General features: G+C 39.2%; 1 protein-coding gene across 1 annotated transcript; it reads left to right on the top strand.

Moving 5' to 3' along the window:
* The first annotated feature begins 60 nt into the window (after positions 1-60).
* IL10RB (interleukin 10 receptor subunit beta) lies at positions 61-23,816 on the top strand. Its single transcript, XM_089512069.1, has 7 exons — positions 61-219; positions 7,257-7,380; positions 12,622-12,785; positions 14,934-15,106; positions 16,612-16,771; positions 17,866-18,008; positions 19,513-23,816. The coding sequence occupies exons 1-7, from the start codon at positions 162-164 to the stop codon at positions 19,699-19,701; spliced, it is 1,011 nt and encodes a 336-aa protein (XP_089368195.1). The 5' UTR covers positions 61-161; the 3' UTR covers positions 19,702-23,816.
* The last annotated feature ends 225 nt before the right edge of the window (positions 23,817-24,041 follow it).

The following is a 24,041-nucleotide window of genomic DNA, read 5'->3' as shown; positions in this document are numbered from 1 at the left end:
GCTCCTGCCTGAGAGAAGGAAGAGGAAGAGGAAAAAGAGGAAGAAGAGGAAGCCGAGGCGGCGGCGGCGGCGGCAGGGGGGGGCGATGGGGAAGAGGAGGGCCAGGGGGAGCCCCTCCAGGCGGAGCAGGGAAGCCGGCGCCTAGAGGGACTCGGAGGGCCATGGCTGGGCCCAGAGGGCAGCGCCTCCTCCTCCTGCTCCTCTGCCTCCTCTGCTCAGGTCAGGACCGGGGAGAGGGAGGGGGAGCATCCCTTGCTGGGGGGCTGTTAGTGGGCTCCCACTTTGGACCCTCCACCTCTGGAGGCCCTGCATCTCCAGAACCCCTCTTTCCTCCCCCATTATTCTTGGGCTGCTGCTGCTGCTGGGTGCCTTCCTTCTGGCCAACTTGGCTGAGAGAGTGTGGCTTTTGCCCAAGGTCACCCAGTGAGTTTCCTTGGCCGAGCTGGGACTCGAACCCTGGTCTCCAGAGTCGCAGTCCAGGACTCGGGCTACTGTTGTTGTTATTGTTGTTGTTGTCATGCGCCTTCAAGATGTTTCCAACTTAGGGTGAACCCAAGGAGAAGCTATCACAGGGTTTTCTTGGCAAGATTTCTTCAGAGGGGGTGTGCCATTGCCATCCTCTGAGGCTGAGAGAGTGTGACTTTTGCCCAAGGTGGATTTCCCTGGCTGAGCTGGGACTCGAACTCTGGTCTCCAGAGTCGCAGTCCAGCACTCAGGTCACTGTTGTTGTTGTTGTTGTTGATGATGATGATGATGACTTTGTGTGCCTTAGATTTCTTCATTGGGGGTGTGCCATTGGCATGCTCTGGGTCTGAGAGAGTGTGACTTTTGCCCAAGGTCTCTCAGTGGGTTTACATTCAAGCCCCTGACCTCTGTGGTTGAGTCTGTCCATCTGGCCTGGGGCCTTCCTCCCTTGCTACATTCTCCAGCATCTATGGAGATTATCACACAGGATGGGAAAAGGACAGGACTGCTCCCCTGTCCTTATCCTGTCTTTGACTGCAATCCCATGAAAACTTTTCAGATTGTAGCAGTATTGTCTTGTCATTGAAGTGGCATTGAATTAACGCAAACTCCCACCAATACAAAATGTCGGGCAATGCCACTTCAGTGATGGGACGATGACAGGATCTGCGCAACATTGTTTGAAAGTCATTTGCATGATCGCGGTCAATCACACTTTCTGCACAGGATAATGAAGAGATAAGCTCAACGTTGTATGAAAATCTTCTTGCGATTGTGCTATAAGAATGGGAAAAGGATGGGGAAAGGATGTTTCGTCCCCCATCTGATCATCTCCATTGCCTTTTCTAATGAGTCCTGCCTTCTCAGGATGTGGCCAAAGTAGGACAGCCGCAAATTGATCATTTTCAGGGAGAGTTCAGGACCCATTTGTTTGTCTTTTTAGCCATCCATGGCATCCTCCATACTCTTCTCCAGCCACACATCTCAAATGAGTTGATTTTCTTCTTATCCACTTTCTTCACTGTCCAGCTCTCACATCCGTACATGGTAATGGGAAATACAGTGTCTTGGACGATCCAAACCTTAGTGCTTAGTTTTATAACTGTACTCCTCAGAACCTTGTCTAGTTCTTTCATGGCTGCCTTTCCCATTCCTAGTCTTCTGATTTCTTAGTTGCAGTCTCCTTTCTGATCGATATTTGATCCAAGGTATAAGAACTCTTGGCAACTATTTTAATTTCCTTGTTGTTTAGGTTGAATTTATATAGATCCTCCGTGGTCATTATTTTTGTTTTCTTTCTGTTCAGCACTAAGCCTGCCTTTGCACTGTCTTCTTTGACCTTCTTTAATAATTGTTCCAAGTCTGTGATGTTTTCCACAAGTAGTATGGTGTAGTATGGTGTCATCCACACATCCACACATCTTAGATTGTTGATGTTCCTTCCTCCTATTTCACTCCCTTTCCTGCTGGGTCTAAACCTGCTCTTCTTATAATATTTTGTGCATGCAAGTTGAACAAGTAGGGAGTTAGAGTGCACCCTTGAATAGGACACACAGGGCTAATTTTAGTGCCATCCTCAGATGGGCATCAAAAAGAGGGGAGCAGAGAGTGGGCAGGGGACTAGTATTGGCCGCCAGTCAAGCAAGAGCCCCTTGCTGGAAGCAACAACCATGGAGCTGCCTACTCATAGACCCCGTGTCTGGAGCATTGAAACATTGCTTTTGGGGCAGAAGGTGGTGGATTTCTTGTTATGTATTCTTAAGTCCACTTCAACCTAAGGCAGTCCTATGAATTAGAGACCTCCAGGGTCATTCACAGCCCTCACTCATTATCTGAGTCAGTGCCTCTGTAATGTGGTAGACAGGTAGAATAACATCCCAAATCCTGAAAACATATCCAGAGGTAGCTGTGTTGGCCATAAAGCAAAGTATAAGAACATTCAAAATCCACCAAAAAAACAAACAAACAAACAAACAAAACAAAACCAGACCATCACACCATCTTAACAGATGACAACAGCCACAACATCTTGACTAAATGCAGGCTTGTAACTAACATCATGACTTTTTAAAAACTTTCTCCTGTATGATTTTTAACACCTTTGCCTCATGAAGAAGCTAGTGGAGCTTTGAAAGCTTGCCATATATAAATATATTGTGCATTTTAGCTGGCCCAATTAAGGTACCACTGTTTTGTGTGTTTTGGATGTTATTGTACTTTGCTACATGGCCAACATGGCTACCTCTGGATATGCTGTCTGTAATGTGGTCTTCCTCTAGTCCTACTGTCTTCCACTTTACTAAGCTTTATTGTGTTTTCCAGTGTGTCATGTTCTCTGATTTTATGTACAATAATTATTTGATTTGTGTTTAATTTGTGTTCAGTTTAATTGTTTTAATGAGAGTAAAGCTTTGATTAGTGTTCAGTCCTCCTTATCTGTCTTTTTGGTATGTGGTAGAACATTTCAAATGGAGTCCCCCCGCCACTCCGGTCAACTTTCTTCTCAGTCCAGCATTCACACCCATACATAGAAACTGGAAGTACCACACAGCCTTGTGATTTCTTGACTGGAATTTCTGTTTTGATGGGTGACTAAGCCAGGGTATAGAAAAATCTTATTTCACTTTATTCGTCATCGTTGTGCAACTCTTCTGTAAACATTAGTTTCCTTAATAGTTAGCTGTAACCTTCCTTTAACACTTTCCTCCTTAATTTTCATTAATAGTTGTTCTGCCTTGGGAATTTTGAGAGCTGAAGTCTAGAAAATCTTCCAACTCTATAATTCTAGGATTCTAGTGATCAGGTTATGCCAAGAGAACAGTAAAGGATCTTGCAAACATTATATATAACACATGGTGGCTTCCTTGCCATAGACATCATTTTGGGCTGAATTGAAGTTTTTAGTTTAAATCCCTCAATACCATTTTCTTTCTTTCTGGGATATACATAAAGAACTATGGGTCAGGGTGGGGAAAATGCAGTCCTCAGGCTGCATGTGGCCTAAATACAAACTTTTGCAGCTCCTCCAGAGATCCACAAGCCCACTGAACCCCTGAGTTGGTGGTGTTGTAAAACCTGGGCTCGCAGGGTTAGCATAGCAAGGATGATGTTGTGGTCTGCCTCTCCCCTTAGGACCCCTGTTTCCAATGAGCTTATCTACAATCTTGAAGTTAGCTGTAGGGGAAATGAATCTCCCTAGCAGTAGTAGGTTGTTATGTCCTTTCTCTGTTATCATGCTCAGTGAGATTCAAAGCAGTTTATAAATTAAAAAGATTGAACTATAGTTAAAACATGCAACAGGCCAACATTAAAATGAAATTAGAATATTAACAGTAGTGAAAACCATTTAAATATACTTAAAAAGGATAAAAAGGACTTTTAACACAGTACGTACAATTAAAACAATACAACACTCACTTTATAAAAGCTGCTTTCTTAAAAATTTTTAGTTCAAAAAGTCTTACCTTCTGGTGGACAGGGCCTTTCTAGCCTCCCCAGAAAGGGAGCTCCAGAGCCTTGGAATAGCCATTGGGAAGACCCTGCCTCATGGCCCCACCAGCCATAGCTGTGAAAGTGCTGAAACTGAAAGAAGGGGTTCACCTGAAGATCTCAAGGCCCGGATAGGTTCTGTGGGGAGATGCAGTCTGTCAGATAGACTAGACTTAAGCCAGGTAAGGCTTTATAGGTCATAATCTGCACTTTGAATTGTGCCTGGAAACAAACAGTCAGTACAGTTATTGAAACTGGGGAGTTGCATGATCCCTATTATCAACTGTAAAACATGTCCATGTTATTAATTTTCAGAACCTTTCAACAATCTTGCACCTACTGTATCTTTAGGTTATCTAACAGCTAGACAATGCCCAATGTGTACAGCTGGCATTTCAAAAATTTTTCCAGTAACCAAAAATTACTAGTTTGTTTACTTTTTTGGTTATACAACACTTAATAGTTCTGAACTGACAGCTCTGAAAGACAAAGTGAAATTTACTTGGAAATCTCAAGTACTAAATAAGTTTCCTTTCCTCTAATTAAAAACAAATTAAAACATCTGCCAAAGAATATTTGGCTGCCCTGTAAAAATAATGGAACACTCTCTAGTTCAGTTTTACAGTAGCTAACATGTTAAAAAGATTCAAAAAGAGAACAGGATAGGACAACTCACAGCTTAGTGAGTTTTGTAAAATATTTTGGTAATTCACAGTATTTTTAACATTTGTAGCACTTTGCAAGAATGGGTAAAAAGTTTTCTCATTGAAAGCTCTCAGCTGGTCAAATTCATTTTTAGACTTTTTAACAGAAATATTTTCATAAAGACATGTCACATTGTATCATATCCCTTTTTCAGATAAATTTATACTTGTATTGCTTTTCCAAAGTTTCAGTAAAGTACTGACAGGAACAATGACTGAAAATTGTTTATAAAGAACAAAATCATAGTTTTTGATCCAGATTTAGTCACAATGAGTCTGGATGCAGTCCTATGGTCTATTTCAAGTTATTAATGACTAATTGAAAACTAGTCGATTTCAATGGTTCTGCTGTTAGTCATGATTCACTTAAAACTATTGGGGTAATTACATTTATCTGTTGCAGCAGCAAAAATAACTAGTGACTCCTTTGGCATTTTAAAAATTAACAAACAAATAAAGCACAAGGCTTCAGGGATTGTAGCCTGTTTCATCAGATGTGTAAACTATTATGCAGAATTTTGGATATATATAGATATACCTGTTTGTATGGATATATAGAGCACAAGAGACATAACTGGGTTAGTCTGGGACATTAGTATGCAAAGGGATCTTGTGTCACCTTTGAGACTAATTGTGTGAAAGAAGTTGTAGCTTAAGCTTTTTAGACTTGGAGCCTTATTGCATGAGAAAAGAAAGCTGAAACTGAGTGAGAGCATAGCAGATTTCTCCATGCCTCTCTGCATGCTGTTCTCTTCCCAAAGGAGACATGGGTTGGATTTTCCTGGATTTCCTGGAATGGATTTTTCCTGTGGAACAAAACACATGCTTTTATGGCTGCTTCCCTTGGGAAGAGAATGGAAGTGCTACGATGTCATGTAGAGAGGCACAGAGAAAGCCACTACTCTCCCCTCCATTTCAGCTTTCTTTTCTTATGCAATGAAGCTCTTGGTTTACTTCCTCAGATTCATGGTTGACTCCATCTGAGGAAGTACAGTAGGCCAATTCTACAAAACCTTATGCTGCAACTTTTGCACAGTTTCAAAGGTGCTACAAGATCTCTTTACACAGAGAACAAGGTTGGAGTAGGATTATAGATGATGAGGTCAATGGGTCCATTAAATGAGGAAGATATTGACAGTTTCTGTTAGACGATTAACACAGATATTCATAAAACAGTTGCTAACAAGTCCACCTTGTTATTAACTATACTAATAAACAACAAGAATATGTTATTCTAATTCAGAACTCTAGTGAAAACTGGGACTTCCTAATGAATTTTAGACATTCATTCTCTCCACCAAATTCTCTTGCTAAATGAGACAAGATCATTGATTTCACAGGATCTGCTCTAAATCTGAAAAAGTCTGTATTCAACTCAGAACTTGGAAAAGTTACTTTTTGGACTACAATTCCCAGAACCTGAAAGGAAAAAAAACAGTCCAGCTCAAAGAATGGGAAAAGATTGTTTAACTATCTATTGCATCCCTTGGCTCTAAGGAAAGGCACTAAAACATCACAAATGGAGGCCATCTGTCCTTTTCTGGATAACCTCAAAGGAAGAGGAAAAATTGTCTACTCACCTGGCATTGTTTATTATTATTATTATTATTATTATTATTATTAGTCCACACTTATAGTGAAAAAAGTATTCCTCATGTTGAATCAAATTCTTCTTAAAATGGTTCATTCCAATCAATTCATCTCCTCCAGCATTTAATGTCTCATTGCATGCAATAGAATCCTCAATAAAAGACTCAATGCTGTGCTGTCACGCAAACTTCACATTCCCCTTTGAGCACAACTGAGCTTGGGCAGATTATTTCATACTCTTCATCAGGCTACTCCCTGATGTTCTGGGAGCAGAAAGTTCTAATGGAGTCTCTTTTTCTCTATGGGAAAAGTATATTCAACTGCCTTCCCCCAAGCAATAGTATAAATCCAACAGACCCAACTAGAGAGTACACATTACCAAGCTGGAACTTGATAACTTCCATTTCAGTAAATATCATTAATTCAATAGATTTACTCCAGTTGGTACTAACAATTGAAGTTAGGTCAGTTGTTTAAAAGGGCCCAGTTTAAATCAAATGACTTGCCATCAATGGCTTGTACTCAGTCCTCCTGTCTGTCACTAGAAGGAAAACTGATGGCAGAATAGATTTGCTTCCCTCCTCTGCTGCCCTATCCACTTCAACTGGAAGGTGACTTCTCTGGAGAGTGACTTTTATTTCTAGAATCAGACCAAGGGTAGACAAAGGGTGGACTATATATCTCCTAGCCAACCCACCTGGCACAGCTGATGCTGAAGAACACTGGAAGTTTTGCCCCTTTTCTCAATCTTCAGTTTTTTAATAGCCCTCTTGTATTGTAATTCCAAAAATGAGGGTTTAGATTGTATTTTAGTAAACAGCAAAAATACACCTAGAATAATATATGTGTTATGTACATTATGCAAAATATGAAGAACTCGGAAGTCTGTGGAAAGAATTAACTATATCTACATATTAAACACATTTAAATATCTGCATGTTTTTTGAATAAATTCAAAAATGTCAAGCTCACCTAAGTCAAATAGTATGTTTTATTTATGTTTTACAGTACATGGAATGGTGCCAGAGCCTCAAAATGTAAGAGTTCATTCCATTATGTTGGATAGTGTTCTCCAGTGGGATCCACCTAATTTTCACAACGAAAACATGGTTTATACGGTTCAACACAGCAAGTAAGTGTCTGAGCAAATGCTAATGATGTAATAATATAGATTTTAAAAAGTAAACACAGACCAGTGCTTTCTTTGCATTGTTGTGCTTTTTCTTTTCCATTGAGAGACCAATACCATCAGAAGTACATTTGGTGAGGACATGAGACAGGGCTTTCTTGGTTGCTGCTCCTGAACTGTGGAATACTCACCCACCCCTTTTACCCTTTTGCCTGCAGGCAAAGACCATTTTTACCACTCAGGCCTTCACTGATAAACTGGATATAAATGGAGGTGCTGATGTTTTAATATTTTTATTAAAGTGATGTTTTTTTAAATGTGTTTCAGTGGTTGTTTAAAAAAATTTAAAACATTACTGTGGTTTGTTGAGATGTCTTGATATGTTGTAATCTTACCTTGCACCTTAAGATTGGGAGAAAGGTGGGATATAAATGAATACTTTGCTGATTCATTTACAAATGAAAACATGAGTAACATTCCTCATTGGACTGATTTTCCCATTCATCCACATATGAGCAACATCTTTAGAAAGAGAGTTGTGCATAATAGGAAGCTATGTTTTAGGGTCATTTCGCTAGCCAGGAAGAACACTGGTGCCATCTCAAAGATGGTTCTACTCTATCTCTAGCTGCTTATACAGTTTGCATAGAAAAGACTGGATGGATGGATGGATGGATGGATGGATGGATGAATTCATTTTTTTTCTCCTGGCTTACCCCTATTATGGAACCCAAGGCAACCTATCATATAAGTAAAACAAAATAGAATTAAATAAATAAACGTATTTTTAAAATTATGTTAAAACAGTTGAAAAGATAGTTAAAACATAATGATGATGATAAAATTATTATTATTATTATAGTTTATTTCTATAGCACTGTAAATGTACACAGCGCTGTACATACAGTACACCCCAGTTAAAAGACCATCTGCAACAACCAGTTAACAGTCAGTTAACAAAAATGTTTTTCCTGCCAGTGAAAACAGAGCAAGAGGAGGCCATCCCAGCCTTCCATGGGAAGGAATTCCACCAAAATGAGAGCAGCCATGATAGCAGCCATGAAAAAAGGTTCCTCTTGTGTCTTCACCAAACACTCCTGTAAGGAATACAGTCTTTCAGATAGTCTGGATATTCAAGCCATGTAGTACTTTATAGGCTAGAACCAGAACTTCAAGTCATGCCCTGAATGGATGCTTCGGCATGGTGGTGATCCTATTAAGCATTTATGGCAATACATAGACTTTAGATGAGGACTGGGATCTGAATTGGTTATTGTTGCTGCTGCTGCTGCTGATGATGATGATGATAATGATGATGATGCTGTTGTGTGCCTTCAAGTTGTTTCCAACTTATGGCAACCCTAAGGTGAACCTATTACAGGATTTTCTTGGCAAGATTTTTGCAGAGGAGGGTTTACCATTCCCTTCTTCTGAGGCTCAGAAAGTGAGCTTTCATGGCTGAACAGCAATTCAAACACTGGTCTTCAAAGTCATGGTACAACACTCAGACACTACTATACATAGATATACTATAGGAAAGCAATGCCCATTTTAAATTGTGGCATTCTGCAACAGTTAAAGTTCTGAATAATGTTTCTTCTCAAGGAAAAAAATGAATATAGCCCAAGTTTTAAACAAATCTACAGACAGATTGGTTGTAGAAGTGCTATAATCAAGCAAAAGGGAAACTAAAGCATGTAAAATTTATTTTAAAATTGTAATGTCAGCCCTGAGGATTCTAACTTTACAGATGAGAAACCACAGAACTTCAAAACCACCTAAGTCGGTCCTAAGTTTAACTATTGGGACTGCGAAGGGTCATTCACTGCACCAAAATATATGGAGAACTTATCAATCCCTAAATACAGGAAAACCTTCACACTAGCCAGACTAAATGTATTACAATCTGCACTTCTGGAAGGCAGATATAACAAAACTCCTGTTCACAAGTGATCATCTCCTTGTAAAACAGGTAATATAGAAAATGCTAGTCATATATTATTTCACTATCCCTTTTATAATGATGCCCACAAAGAATTCTGTCAAACAACCCAGGGAGATCTGAAGCTTTTTGTCTAAAACACTGATTATCAGACCACAGCTCACATATAACCTATAAAGTGGCACAATTCTGTGCATCTGCAATCACTTGTAGGAATAGCAAAATCAACTTAAGTTAGTTGATCTTACTGAGACATGTCTGTTAATATTTTGTCAGTTTTATTTATTTAATTGTGCTTATGTCTGCTTTCAATATCTCATCTAATTTTGTATTCTATTTTCAATATTGAATTTATTTTTGCCATAGTTGAAATATAATATTTTAAATTCTACTATTTGGCTTTTATCTTTTTATAATCTTTTTATTATCATTTTATTAATTTAAATTAAAGCTGTTCATTGTGTGTATTATTTCACTTTTAAATGTACTATTTTATTTTTGATACTAGTCTTTGACCATAATAAATTTATTCATATGATATCGTAGGTAACCTGTATCTCCCACCTAATTCCTTAAAACCAATCTGAAAAGCCAGGTAGCTGTACTGATTGGAAGAGTTCAACAGCACCTGTAGAGTGGGGTGTTGAAGAATGAGGCATCCTGCCTCCTTCCAGCAGTGAGCCACAATTCAACAAACAGAAGCAGGGATCCCTGTGTGGTCCTGTTGTAACTCTTCATTGGGCTGTGGCTTACTGACAGAAGGAGACTATATGCATCATCCTTCAGTGCCCTGCTTGCCAATGCCACAGAACTAAATTTACAGGTGCAGCTGTCTGGCTTTTAAGGAGAGCTTTAGGAACATTTGTGGTCATTGCAGTGGTGCCACAATCATAAATGTGAATGCAAAATAGTTAGGAGAGTCTAAATATAGTTTACATCAATATAACTGCCTAATAGGTTGCCAGCCATAATTTGCATACTAACAGGCTGTGCAGACCAGCCATTAAGGCCCGCCTGGGGGCAGAGTCGGGGCATAGCGTCCACATGATGTTCACCCCGACTCTGCCCCCATGGTGGCATGGTGGCACGTGCCGCACCACATGGAGCGCAGTGTAATGGTGCTCCTCTAGCGCTGTGTTTAGATGATGCAGCACCAAAGGAGTGCCATAAAGCCGGCTTTTTCAGGAAAGGCCAGATCAGGGCTGCGGTGAGTGGAAATGCCAGACCTAGGCCATGGCATGTGGTTGTCACAGCCTTGATCTGGCTCTAAAAGGGGCGGTCTGCACAGCCACTGAGTCATTAGTATCTGAGTGAGGATTTGAAACAAGATCTGAGGTCCAAAACACACTGCAGAAATAATCCAGTTTGAGGCTGCTTTAACTGCCCTGGCTCAATGCTAGGGAATTCTGGGAACTGTAGTTTTGTGAGCCATTGAGCCTTCTCTGTCAGAGAGCTCTGCTGCCACAATAAACTACAGTCCCCAGGATTCCCTAGCACTGAAATAGTGTAGTTACAGCAGACTGAAATTGGATTAATTCTGCAGTGTGTTTTGGGTCAAAGTGCACCATTACAGAACTAACTTAAATTTGTACAATATATCAAAAGGAAGATTTCCCCCCCCCCCCCCATATAATACTCTGTATTATGAAGTAAACAGGCCAGCAGGGTATAGTGGTTGAGCATTGGACTAAGACTCTGGAGAACAGGTCTAGTCTTCCATTCAGCCATGGAAACCAGCTGGAAGACTTTGGGCAAGTCACATACTCTCAGCCCCAGAAAACCCCATGACAGAATCATACTGTTGTTATTGTGGACCTTCAAATCATTTCTGACTTACAACAACCCTAAGGTGAACTTTTTGTGGGCTTTTCTTGGCAAGATTTCTTCAGAGGAGGTAGATTATTATAAGTCAGAAATAACCTGAAGCCACACAACAACAATAAACCATGACGTTTTAAAAAAAAACCCTACAGAATTAAATTATTAAGACACCTAAATTTATGTGTTTTTCCCAACTAGAGTAGATACATTGAGTTTTCTAGTCTGGGTTAGCAACTGAATGTAGACATAAAAGTATTGTAAAATGCTTACCCACCTACCTGGAAATAGTCTCCAGTGAAAGTTCTCTGTCAACATTTCAGATAAATTATTAAATACAAAAGGTAAGGGAAAAAATGAATTAACACTGTGATTTAGTGACTGAATTGAAAGAGAGAGCTCTTTAGGTGTCTTCCCGCTATGATATAAAACGAATTGCTGATCAGGTTATATGACCATTGTTCCCATTTCAAACTGGTTCCGATCCTACTTTGATTGATTTCTGTCGCAATAAAGTGAGGCAAATGCAAAAAACCACAGTTTTTCCAGACAATAGTTTCTTAGTGGTTCTTCCCCCACCCATCCCCCAGCGCTGCCTTTGTGCTTGTGGTGTGACCTATGGGCATATGATTTTTTAAAAAAAAAATTGATAGAAGGTTCGATTCATTGATTTTGCAACTACTTGCAATCAGTGAGGCAACCGATCAATCAAATCTTCTATCAATTTTTAAAAATAAAATTGATAGAAGATTCAATTCATTGATTTTGCAACTATAGTCGGCCCTCTGTTTACATGGGGGATCCGTTCCACACCCCACTCCACCCTGCAAAAACTGAGGCTTGTGCATATTCAAGCCCCATAGACTTGAATGGAGCACACCCTGTGTACATGGCCCAGGCATGTGTGCCAGGTGCACACACCAATGAAAATAGTGGAGGTCACCCCTCCACAGATATTCAAGGGCGAGAATCTCAGATCCACAAGTTAGGAGGGGCAACTGTACTTGCAGTCAGTGAGTCAAGTAGTTGTAAAACCAATGAATCAAATCTTCTATATATAGTTCCCAAGCTGGGCTGCCCAGGCTGCCACTTACGTCACTGATGACTCACAGGTGATTGACATGCATTTTGAAGCGGCACAAACTAGTGGGGATGACAATTGTGCCAAAAAAGAAGCAGTTACAAGGGGATAATGAAAAGATCCGCTTTCACAGTGGGAACAACATACCTTTTGGAATCGATTTATATGCTGTTTTATATCTTGTTTTATCTGTTTTATTGATTATTGTAATTTTATCTGGATTTGTACGCCGCTTTGATCTGAATTGAAAAAGCGGGATAGAAATAAACTTTTATTATTATATATTATTATATTATTTACCAACATGGAGTGAAGGCGAATCTCAGAGTGGTTTAAAGGTAAGTGGGAATGAGCCCTTAGTCTCTCAAATAACATGTTACCAGTATTTCTTTTTCTTCCACAGAAAATTTAATCAAACATTCGCTGACATGTGTCGAAGAATTGTCTTCACAGAGTGCAATATATCAAGCATACCTATCTATGGCCCTTCCATTATAAGAGTCAGAACTGAATCAGAGAATAAATACTCAAATTGGGCGAGCACCGACTTTACACCTTACACAGACAGTAAGTCAGCCTTCCAGTTGAATGGTCCATAAGAGTGCCTAAACCTTATCTTGGGGACTTGGAGACACTGGCATTTTCAAAACCCTTCTGGGATCACAACAAGTATAAATGAAAGAGGAGTAGCATTTTTGTGCTTTTTCATCCACATTCCTTCCTGGCTATCTCCCCCTCCTTTAACCAGTTTCAGTGGGAGGGAGTTGACATGTGCCAGATCCAGGATTTACAGTCCAGTGTGGTAACTGCTGGCCAGTGCAAGAACTAGAGAAGTGATGGGTCTTTCAGATCTACAGAGTCCCCTGTACTTTGTCCCAGCACACTGACTTCCTTCCTCATTGATCTTGGAAAGACCTGAGGATACTTCATTTGTTGTAGGAGAGAGGTTCCGAGGCCTGAGCTCTTTCTCTGACAGTAGACTTTAAAAGCAAAATTAAACTGCTAACCCATTTCCTGACTGCTCATGGAATGTAGTGAGCTATATTGTCCTTTGTCACTGGTGGCAAAATATTTTGGTGCATCCCTGTCTTAAAGTGCAAGAACTGCTTTGTGGAATGGTTCATCTGTTCTCTTAGTCAGCAGTGTAAATAATATTAAATACTGCAAGTTGTCTAAGTAGCAGATTAGCCATTAGCAAATATTGAACATCCTATATTCTGTACTGAAAGGCAAACTTCAAATGAGATATGAAAAACTGGATTTTATATATTCAGCACATCCAGTCTGAGACCCATTACAGTAAATATTGCAGTGAACTATGAAAGCAAAATGTATGTACTTGAGTTCAAAGGAACAAAAGGGTTTCCCTCCCCCACCCCATTCAATTTCACAAATGCTTTTGAAGACCTGATATCATTGCTTATCAGTAAGCTATCAACATTCTTCATTGAACATGAATGTTTCCCTCAATGCCCTTTGATTTGATTGGCACACTCCCAAGATTCTGTTTCCTTTCTTGTACAGCTTCAGAAGTCCTTTCTCTCTGTTGTGCCCTTTGGAATAGTTTCATTTTTTGTTTGCATATTTTTCACAACACTTGCACAATTGCACAACACTTTCCACAAATTTCCTCTACACATTTTTTCCTAAAAGCATTCTCCCAGACCCATACTCTGAGGTTTAAAAAAGCCTTGCTCTGCGGAGTTTAATGACACCAGGGATATTGCATTTTTGGCATGTATGACTGTTAGAATGCTGATGCATTACACTAGTTTATAAGATGCAGGTTAAGTTCAGTCTTAAGGCCCTTTCACATTACACATTGCACTATTATTCCACTTTAATTGCCATGGCTTAATCCTATGCAATCCTGGGGTTTGTAATTTTGAAGGCACTAGAGCTCTCTGGTACATAATTCTAAACACCCCTCTCAAAACTTCAAATTTCAGAATTCCATAGGACAGAATCATGACAGTTAAAGAGAAAACATAGCACTACTATTATGTAGCATGAAAGGGCCCCTAAAAATGAGTGTTCTGGTTTTGGGGCTTTTGGAAAATTATTATTACAATTGCCCATCAAATACATAGGATTGTTCAAGAGATCCAGAAGTACCCTTTGGTTTCTTCATTCTTTCTTCAAAATTTATCTTACCTGCCTCCACAAAAAATAACCCTTTGAAGATAAAAAAAAATGGAGTAGCTGCACAAAGCCTTTTGAATGGTAATGCTAGGAACATGTATGGAGTAAACATCACACTGAATGAAATCAGTGAGACTTGTTTTTGTCATGACAAACTGAAGTTCTGTTCATAGAATCATAGAATCATAGAATCATAGAATCGTAGAGTTGGAAGAGACCACTAGGGCCATCCAGTCCAACCCCCTGCCATGCAGGAAATCCAGATCAAAGCATCCCTGACAGATGGCCATCCAGCCTCTGTTTAAAGACCTCCAAGAAAGGAGACTCTGGAAGAGTACATAGGAGAGTGTATTCTGCAAAGCTACCAGGATTGCAATTAATTAATAAAAAATAATTTGTAAATCAGAGTACAACTTGAAATACACATTAATTTTCAGCTGAAAAGTCAAGGTGTTTACAGACTACTGCTCTCTTATATATTAAAAGAGCAGATTATATATCATGCTATATATTGAAATGGATCCAAGAATAGAGTAAAAGAGCTTACCTGTTGTTTTTCTTCTTCTCTTTTAGCAATTTTTGGGCCACCTGTTGTACAAGTTGAAGCTACAAAACCTGGAGTCTTGAACGTACAGCTCATAGACCCTTTCTTTACACGCAGTGGTGTAAAATATTCCTTTAAGGATTTTTATACTTCTGTGGTTTACAGGATCAGAATCTGGAAGAAATATCATAGTGATGAAAAGGTAATGCTTGCTGGCATTTGGGGATTTGTAACTTTTTCTTGAATATGTGTTTAACTATAATTATTCTTTTAAGTAGTACAAGAATACTCTGAATTGTGTGTCAGGAGGACTAACAGTTAATTACAAGACAGCTCCAGCAACCAAATCATTATAGATTCTAGCAAGTTCCCAACAGGGTGTCTAATCAGCCTCAGGCTGTGGACCCAATTAAAATGATACTTCCTAAGAAATCTCCACCCAATTTCCAGGGAGAGGTTTGTGATTTAGGACCAAGACCTAGCAAGTATGGGCAGAGGAAAATTATCTCATAGTCAGCATGGTGTAGTGGTTTGAGCGTTGGACTACGACTCTGGAGACTAGGGTTCAAATCGTTGCTCAGCCATGGAAACTCACTGGGCAAGTCACATTCTCCCAGCCTCAGAGGATAGCAAAGGTAAGCACCCTCTGAACAAATATTGCCAAGAAAACTTTGTGAAAGAACTGGATAAGATCCTGACATGTAAAGATATGTTATTGCATACTAAAGTTAGGATGGCCCATGCCATTATATTTCTAATTGCTATGTACAATTATGAAAGTGAGGCATTAAAGAAAGCTGATAGAATGATAACCTCATTTGAAATATGCTGGAGACAAGTTCTGTGGATATCATGGATTGGTAAAAAGACAAATAAATGGGCCCTAGAGCAAATCAAGTCTGACTTTTCCTTAGAAGCCAAGACTGAAACTGTCATGCTTTGGGCATCTCATAGGGAAACATGACTCATTGGAAAAGAAATAATACTTGATAAGGTAGAAGGCAGTAGGAAAAGAGTAAGTCCACATGACATGGATGGTTTCCTTCAAACAAGCCATGGCCCTGAATCTGCGAGACCTGAGCAAGCCTATTGATAACAGGATGACTTAGAGATCTCTCATTCACAGAGTTGCCCTAAGTCACAGTTGACTTGATGGCAGTTACCACCAAAGTAAGCATAGGGACAGCCATCCATAGTGACTTCTGGGTGTGTTCTGGAGATCCCTGCAGATGTTGTCATTGCTCTGTGCCCAGGTGTAGGAAAACATCCAGACCTTTACAGCTGCTCCCTCCACCCCCACATCCCACCAATCATGCTTGATTCAGGGGGGTATAGTGAGAAAAGATGGGTTTGGGGGCACATTTTTGTCACGGTGTATTTGGTAGTGAATTCTGACCCATGCAACAAACAGAAAAGTAGAGGTGATGGTGTAAGTCTGACTTGCACCATTATAATTTGCCAAGAGGATGCCAGTTGTGTGTTGCGGGGTGGAGGGATATTGCTCCAAGAAGCTTTATTTCTCCATTGTTGTCATGATGGTACACTAACATGTAATGATAGTTTGGATATATTAGGAACTCCACCAGCACAAGTAAATTTACTCACAACCCTATCCTTGTGCAATCAGCATAAATCAAGGATAGCATTGCACTGTGAAGTTTCTAATTTGACAGTTAACTGTTGTGACTTTGTATACTTTCCTACTAGGTTCTAGATGTGAACTCAACTTACACTTTCCAAATAATACCTGACTTGGATCCTATGACATCATATTGCCTCAAGGCTCAAGTATTTATTGAGAATTTGAATAAAAGCGGGCGGTGGAGTGAACCCGTTTGTGCCCATACAACTAACAAAACTGACCCTGGTAATATTTAAGGATTAAATGCTTGTTAGAAAAGGACATTATTAAGGATTCTGTACTTTTTTCACCCCTTATTGATTTGATTCAAGAGAAGTATCAGCACTTATGAAATCAGTCTTATAAAAACTATTATAAAATTTGTAGACTATTCCTATGCATGTTTATTCACAAGTACAGTGGGTTCTTGGTGTCCACTTTGGGTTGGTTACAGAACCTCTTGTGGATACCAAAATCCGTGGGTGCTCAAGTCCCATTATATACAATGGTTTAGTAAAATAGTATCCCTTATAGAAAATGGCAAAATAAAGGTTTGCTTTTTGGGACTGATATTCTTTTGAATATTTTCAAGCCGTGGTTAGTTGGTTGAATCTGTGGATAAAGAATCCATGGATATGGAGGTCTGATTGTAAATCCTCCTGGTTTCACTTGTTGGCAGTTACTTTCAAGTAAGTGAGCATGAGTGTATTTATTTATTATTAAAATATTTATATCCCTATATCATAAGATCTTATTATGATAAAATCAATTTAAAACAACTTAAAAATGTAAAAGAGTAAGCAATAACTTCAACAATCTAAAAGCCTATTCAACAAATTAAAGCCAATTAAAACTATATACTCGTACAGATTTGAGCAAAATCTTTGGATCTGAAGAGCTTTGACTAAAAGCCATAGTGCCAGCATGAAGCCAGTTTCAAGATGCATCAGGCCTCCAAAAGGAGGGAATTCCATACCTGGGGAAACAAATGTAATGGCCCACATTTTATTTTCATTTCTTCTGTGCAACTAGCATCAAATTGTCACATCTGAAGTTTTTTATTACGAAACTTCTTATTTAGATATGTCAGTAAGTAGTGAATTGGAAAATGGCATGCCTTTGTTTAAACTTAAGATAGGCAATGGGCCCTCCAAAAGTCACTGGACTTCAGCTTCCATCATTCCTTAACATTGGATTATATTGGCCGATATTGGTGGGAGCTGCCATTTAACCACAAGAGGGCCACAAATTCCCCACCTTTGGTTTGAAAGATAAGTTCATTATGTTTTTTTATACTGTATTGAATAAACAGTGTTAAGATTTTCTCTTTTCTCTTATAGGTTTAAATCCAGGCCTGTTAACTGTTATCCTACTATTAGTGTTGATATCATTCCCTTTCTTCTCTTTAATAATTTTTCATATTTATCGACGGATCAAATATGTTTTTTTCCCTTCATATACTTTGCCACAGCATTTCAAAGAGGTTTGTTCTTTTGTACTTTATGTCTCTCTAATCTTTACAAAATACTAATATTCTTTATTAAATAGTGATATGTGCTATATAAACACTGTTTGCTACATTGCTGAAATCAAGTACAGTTTAAAAAATAGCAGTCAATACTAATCTCGGCTGTCGTAATAACAAGTCTCCTTATAATAAGGCAGTTACTTTCAAATAAGTGAGCATGAGTGCATTTATTTTCCATAGTCCAAAATATGAACAACCACTCTGTGAGTCTTGTTCAGTTCAAGCTCAGTTCTCACGTTTAAAACATTGGTCAATGGAAAGCTATGATAAGATGGCCACTGTGCCTCCTTTCATGTAATACAGTCATTTAGAAGTGGTACAATTCAAAATTTCATCTTATCATGGTGAAGCACAAATCAGCCTCTTGTTTCATTTTATAGATTATATAGCCAAATATATTACAGTGCTTTTAGCCTATAGACATCCTGCAGAAGCTTACTCTCCCAACATTTCACAGCTGAAAACTGGGACATGTGTGGCCAAGCAACATCATAGTGAGGTCAAAATGGGAGAAATTACTAATGAGGAAGGAAAGGCAGGCTAGGAGAAGTTGCATCAGTTTGCTTTTGCCTGAGCCTACTGGGAAGGGCCAGATTCTGCCCCCTCTTTTCCTGCCAAGTTGAGTACAAACTGCTGGAGCTTATCGCTCAGCATTTTAAACCGTGTCCAGCCTCCCAGGCTGGGAGCTTTCTGGCTTCTAAAATGTTCTGGCGGAGCACAGCTAGGATCCACCGAGGACTCGGGCTGATGGCGCCTGGCAGTTCGGTGGCGATTTAGTATGCGATAATCCCTGACTCCATCCCACGTCCTGGCTGCAGCCCAGGAGGCTGGAGTCGGTTTAAAATGCTGAGCGATAAGCTCCTGTTTTTGCACTCTGAAGTTGGTTTGCAGCAATTGAAGTAAGCCAAGGACAAAGGGGGGAAATGGGAGGAGGATACAGAATTTGGGATATTTTTAAAACAGCTGAAAAAAGTGGGATAAAAAAGATTAATTGGGACTTTTCCTGCAAAATCTGGACAGTTGGAAGGTATGCAGAAGGCTATTAGGCAAGTAGGCCTGAAAGGGCTCCATTGAACCCTGAGGGTGCCTCCTTACAGGTGGATGAGTAACATCTAGCTGTTGTTTGCTTGGAGAGACATGCTATGATACAGTTTGAAAATTCTTGCCATCTGGGAAATGTCTTAACCTCTGGGCAATGTCACTTATATCTTTTAATGCAATGTCTTTAGCATAAAGGCTAGAGGGGGGAAATCATGTTTTAAAAATGAAGTTTGAAATTCTTAGGGATTCCGATGGGCCATTAGATATTTGGTTCACACGTTTAGTTCTTGGCCACAGTCAACAGAAGATTTGTGACTAGTTAAAAGTCTCCCTCCCTCCCTCTTTGTTTCTCTTTTTCTCTCTCTCTATTAAAGAAGTGGATGACACAGATACTATATTTCTTTTTTTCTCCCCACAGTTTCTAAGCAAGCCTTTTTATAGTTCACAGTTTCTTGTGTCCCAGTCACAAGGAGAAGAACATGCCTATGACAAAATAATTGTCCTCTCAGAAGAATCAAAAAATGTTGCTAACGAATCCGAGGAGCAATTGAGAAACGCAGAACAGCAGCTTGAACAATCCCAAGAGGAAACCTCTAAGCCTAAATGAGGTTCAGACTGTATATCCTTGGTATATGTTTAAAACTGTAAAGGAATAATATACTGCTTTTGAGGGGCCTTAGTAGTCCTTTTTGGGGCTCTTACAAAGAAGGAATTTATACTTTGCACATTGCAAATTTCAAAATTCTTACGTTTATGCAATTTTTTAAATTTTGTAAAAATATTTATTCTGTTATAAGATATCTGGTAAGAAATATGTATATAAAATATATATTTGAAATTTATTTATATATATGCATACAGACAGAAGACTTAATTTCAGAATGAAGGGTAGACTATGGACTTTATCACACGGGGGAAATCTTGGGATTCAAAAGGCATTATCGAGGAAAGTTCCACGATCGCAGCTAAGTTATCACACACATGATTAGAGAGAGTTTATCCCAGGAATAACCAGGAAATAACCAGCAAATCTTGTGTATGATTTGTTTCTGGTTATTCCCAGGATAAGCCCTCTCTAATCACAATGTGTATGACCATCTTAGCTGCAATTATGTGACTTTCCCTGGATAATGCTTTTTGAATCCCTCAATTCCTCCCCCCACCCATGATAAAGTCCAAAATATTAAGTGAGTTTCCCTTTTTTTAAATGATAGTATAAAACTTTAAATATTTATTAGAGTGGATATATATTGTACTGTATTGCACAGAGTAGTTTATATTCGTGAGATAAAATTATTTTTCTTTTGTACTTTGTTTCATGACACATATTTGCCTTTAAGTGATATTATTTCAGTGAAAAGTACACTTGTCCTCCACATTCACTAGGAATAAGGGCATAGGACCTCGTGAGTGTGGAAAAACTGCAAATAACAAAAACACTATGTTTTTACCTGAGAGAACACATCTCCTGGAATCCCTAGGTCCTCCAGTGCAACTCTGTGGTCAACATCTGCCAGACATTGACCATAGAATTGCTCTGGAGGAGCTACAAATGCCTAGTGGAGTATTTTCTCCAGGAATCTCTGGGTGACTTTTGGTTAAAGTTGGTTAAAGAGGACCTAGATATTCCTAGAGAGAACATATTAATAAAATCCACAAATAATCAAATCTGTGAAAGTCAAAGCTACAAATGTAGAAGGACAGTATTCAGTAACATAGGCATAGCCACATATCCTGAGCTATATAGGGATGCTAGTCTCTACAAGGAGACTTTTGGATGTACAGAACCTCTCCTAGCTTGGAGGTCAGCCAGGGGTAGAGTACCAAAGTCCATCAAAGACAAGACAGTAGCAGCCCCAGTCATGTACAGAAGCTTACCAGCCAGTTCTCAGAGTTCAAGCAGTCCAAGTCAGTAGGATACAGCAAGAAAGCCAAGGTGTCAGTCCAAGGGAATGTCAAGTGGCATGGTCAACTTATGCTGCAGGGTACAAGGTCCTTTGGAAACAGGAGCCAGGAATCAAGACACAAGAGTGTTGCTTCCTGCCAAATGGTCAGTTGTCAGCAACTACCTCCCAAGGGAGTTACTGGAACATTTATGGTCTGGTAGCTGTTGCCTGATTAATGAACTATATAAATGTTCTGAGCATCGCAAACCCTCCCTCTCTATGTTCCACTGCAGCAAGTATTGTTGAGTCCATGTCTGTGTGTTGTGGCTACTGGGGAGTGTCACTGTCCAGCTCAAGCACTGGCACATTCCTCTGCCCTTCTGATTCACTGTCTGTATCATAATCCTAGGAACAAGGCATGACAGAACCATGAACACAGATTGGATGTACATGTGGTATAGATAGTATCTATCCACAAAGTGTGACACCACCATGAGCTGCATTTCAATGTGCTTCTGCAATTGCATTCTGGAGCAACGAGTAGCATCTACATACTTTTGAAAGCAAAAACAAATTGCACCACACCACACCACACACCACAGTTCAGCTGCAGCTATGAACACTGAAGTAATTTTGACTTTGATCTTTAGTTGTGTACTAAGTTACAACAACACACATTGTGCTGTGCTGTGCTTGCTCATTTCCCCCCAAACTGGAAACCCCTCTCCTGACCCTGGGAGAAATAAAGGCTGGGCTGAATCCAGTTGCTAGTTTCAAGTACAGTAGACCCACTGAGTCAATTGCTGAATGATAGGTCAACATTTAAGTCTTGTTGATTTATTCTAGATAGGACTAGTAAGTGATTGAAGCCCACTGAATGCAGCTATGTGTTGTCACCTCTCACCATACCTTCAAATGATTGGTGTTATTATTGCTCAGGGCTTAAATACCCTAAAATATTTTCTGCAATGGCACCCCAGTTGTAGAATTCCTTCCCTCTGGAGACCTGACTGGTACCAAGTTAATTTTCGGCATGAAGTTAAAATTTGGCTTTTTATTAAAAGCCAAGCCAAAATTATTTTATCCAGGCTGCATATGTTTTATAGTTATATTATACAAAAAATGTTTTAAGTAGTTTTAAATTATCTGTTTTAAAATTAAAAATTATTTACTATATTTTTAAGCTTTTAAACTTTTGTAATTATTTATTTTTTACAGTTAATTTTATTGTAAGCCTCCATGAGAATTATGGATAAAAGGCAAGATATAAATATTTTAATAAATAAGTAATGGCACCAGATCCTGTCTGATTTTGGAAGCTAAGTGGGCTCAGCTCTATACGTGGCTTCATGCTTACGCTGAAGCTGCATGACAAGTAAACAAATGGTGTGCATAGCCGTGGAGCCCATGCTGTACCATGAGCATGCACCCCATTGTTTACAATGCAGCATGAGCATACACAAAATTCCCCTTACGCGGGGGGATCCAGAACGGATCCCCCGCATAAGGAAAGGGCCCACTGTACTTGGATGGGAGACTGCCAATGAATACCGCATGCTGTAGGTTGTATTTCAGAGGAAGGAATTGGGGGGGAAACCACCTCTGAGTAGTCTTTGCCTAAGAAAACCCTATGAAATTCACGGGGTTGCCATAAGTCAACAGGTTACCTAAAGGCACATACACACATAGACATAAAACCCAAGTTCTTGCATTGGGATTTTTGGCCTAGGGAAATGTATACAACACCTTACAATTTGCCAGAACATGTAGCTGGATTGCAGCTAAGAGACACAGTCTAACATAGGTTAGTTGTGCTTAGATCCCATTTCAATAAAATATGAGTAATGGATTATTCCCATTATATGGGAGAAACCTCCAAATATCATTTATTCCCAAGTAATTCCAATAGAAACTGTAGAGAATTCATTTGAATGCACCCTAGGCATGTCAAACATGACAATGTACGAGATTATCAGACGAAGAAAAGGATGTCCTTATCCCATCTTTTTACTGCCCTTATGATGCAATTGTGAAATAATTTTCATACGACATCACACTTATCCTGTCATTGTCCCGTCGTTGAAGTGGAATTATCCTGTCATTTCGTATTAACAGGAGTTTACATTAATACAATTCCACTTCAATGACAGACTAATGACAGGATAAGGGTAATGTCTGTGAAATGCTTTTGCATGACCGCGATAAGGACGAAGGAGCAATCCCATCCCTGTCCCATCCCCTTCTGATAATATCCTACAACTCATAAAATCCCATTATGGCTGCATCCACTATGCTGAAATAATCTGGTTTCACATCAGATTATCTCTGCAGTGTGGATGGACTCTGTATTGTAAAAGGCATATTTATTGCAGTTGCTTAAATGGAAACTTGAAACCAGTTAGCTAGGTAACATTTTCTCTTTCTCTAGGAAAGGTTAAAAAGGTCTAAAAGGAGAGCTTTTGGAATTCCAGCTGTTGCAATTAAGTATGGTTGGCGGCACATATGGTGTGGCAGTACATTCTGCTTGTAGACTATTTATACCATGTAAAGGAGCTAGAAGTTAAAAAAATGAACATTTTGCATAAAAATAGTTTTGAATGAAGGGTATTTGTAAAATATGTAAAATTATACCTCGGATTAATGCTCATGTTTACATTAAAATTTGGTTTTCTCTTAACTGATTGGACACTGATAGATGAATTTAGTTTCTCTTTAACGGCTCCAAAGGGGGAGGGAAGACAGAAGGGATAAAATCTAAATCCATTGAAATCCTGTGGGAATTACTCAGTTTCCTCTAATGGAATAAAGAATGAAGTCATATAGATGTGCATTTAGATTAATACCGTCAGTATTCTTATAATGATAGGCAAACCAAATGATGCAAGAAAATATCTTATTAAATTATGAAATTTTCCTCAGTGTTCAGCATGTTTCAAATATTGATGTTCTTCTCCAAGGAATGCAAAATTGTATTTAACCCACTTTGCCTCAAAGACTTAACATGAATGCACCAGTTATACAATAACGTTTCATAGAAAAACCTATTATTTCCAGTTCTGAC

Source organism: Sceloporus occidentalis, unplaced genomic scaffold (genome assembly GCF_023333645.1).
Source record: "Sceloporus occidentalis isolate IW3139 unplaced genomic scaffold, rSceOcc1.0.p SCAF_2, whole genome shotgun sequence".
Classification (NCBI taxonomy): Eukaryota; Metazoa; Chordata; class Lepidosauria; order Squamata; family Phrynosomatidae; genus Sceloporus; species Sceloporus occidentalis.
Note: the sequence above shows the minus strand (reverse complement) of the source record. Positions and strands in the feature narration are given on the sequence as shown.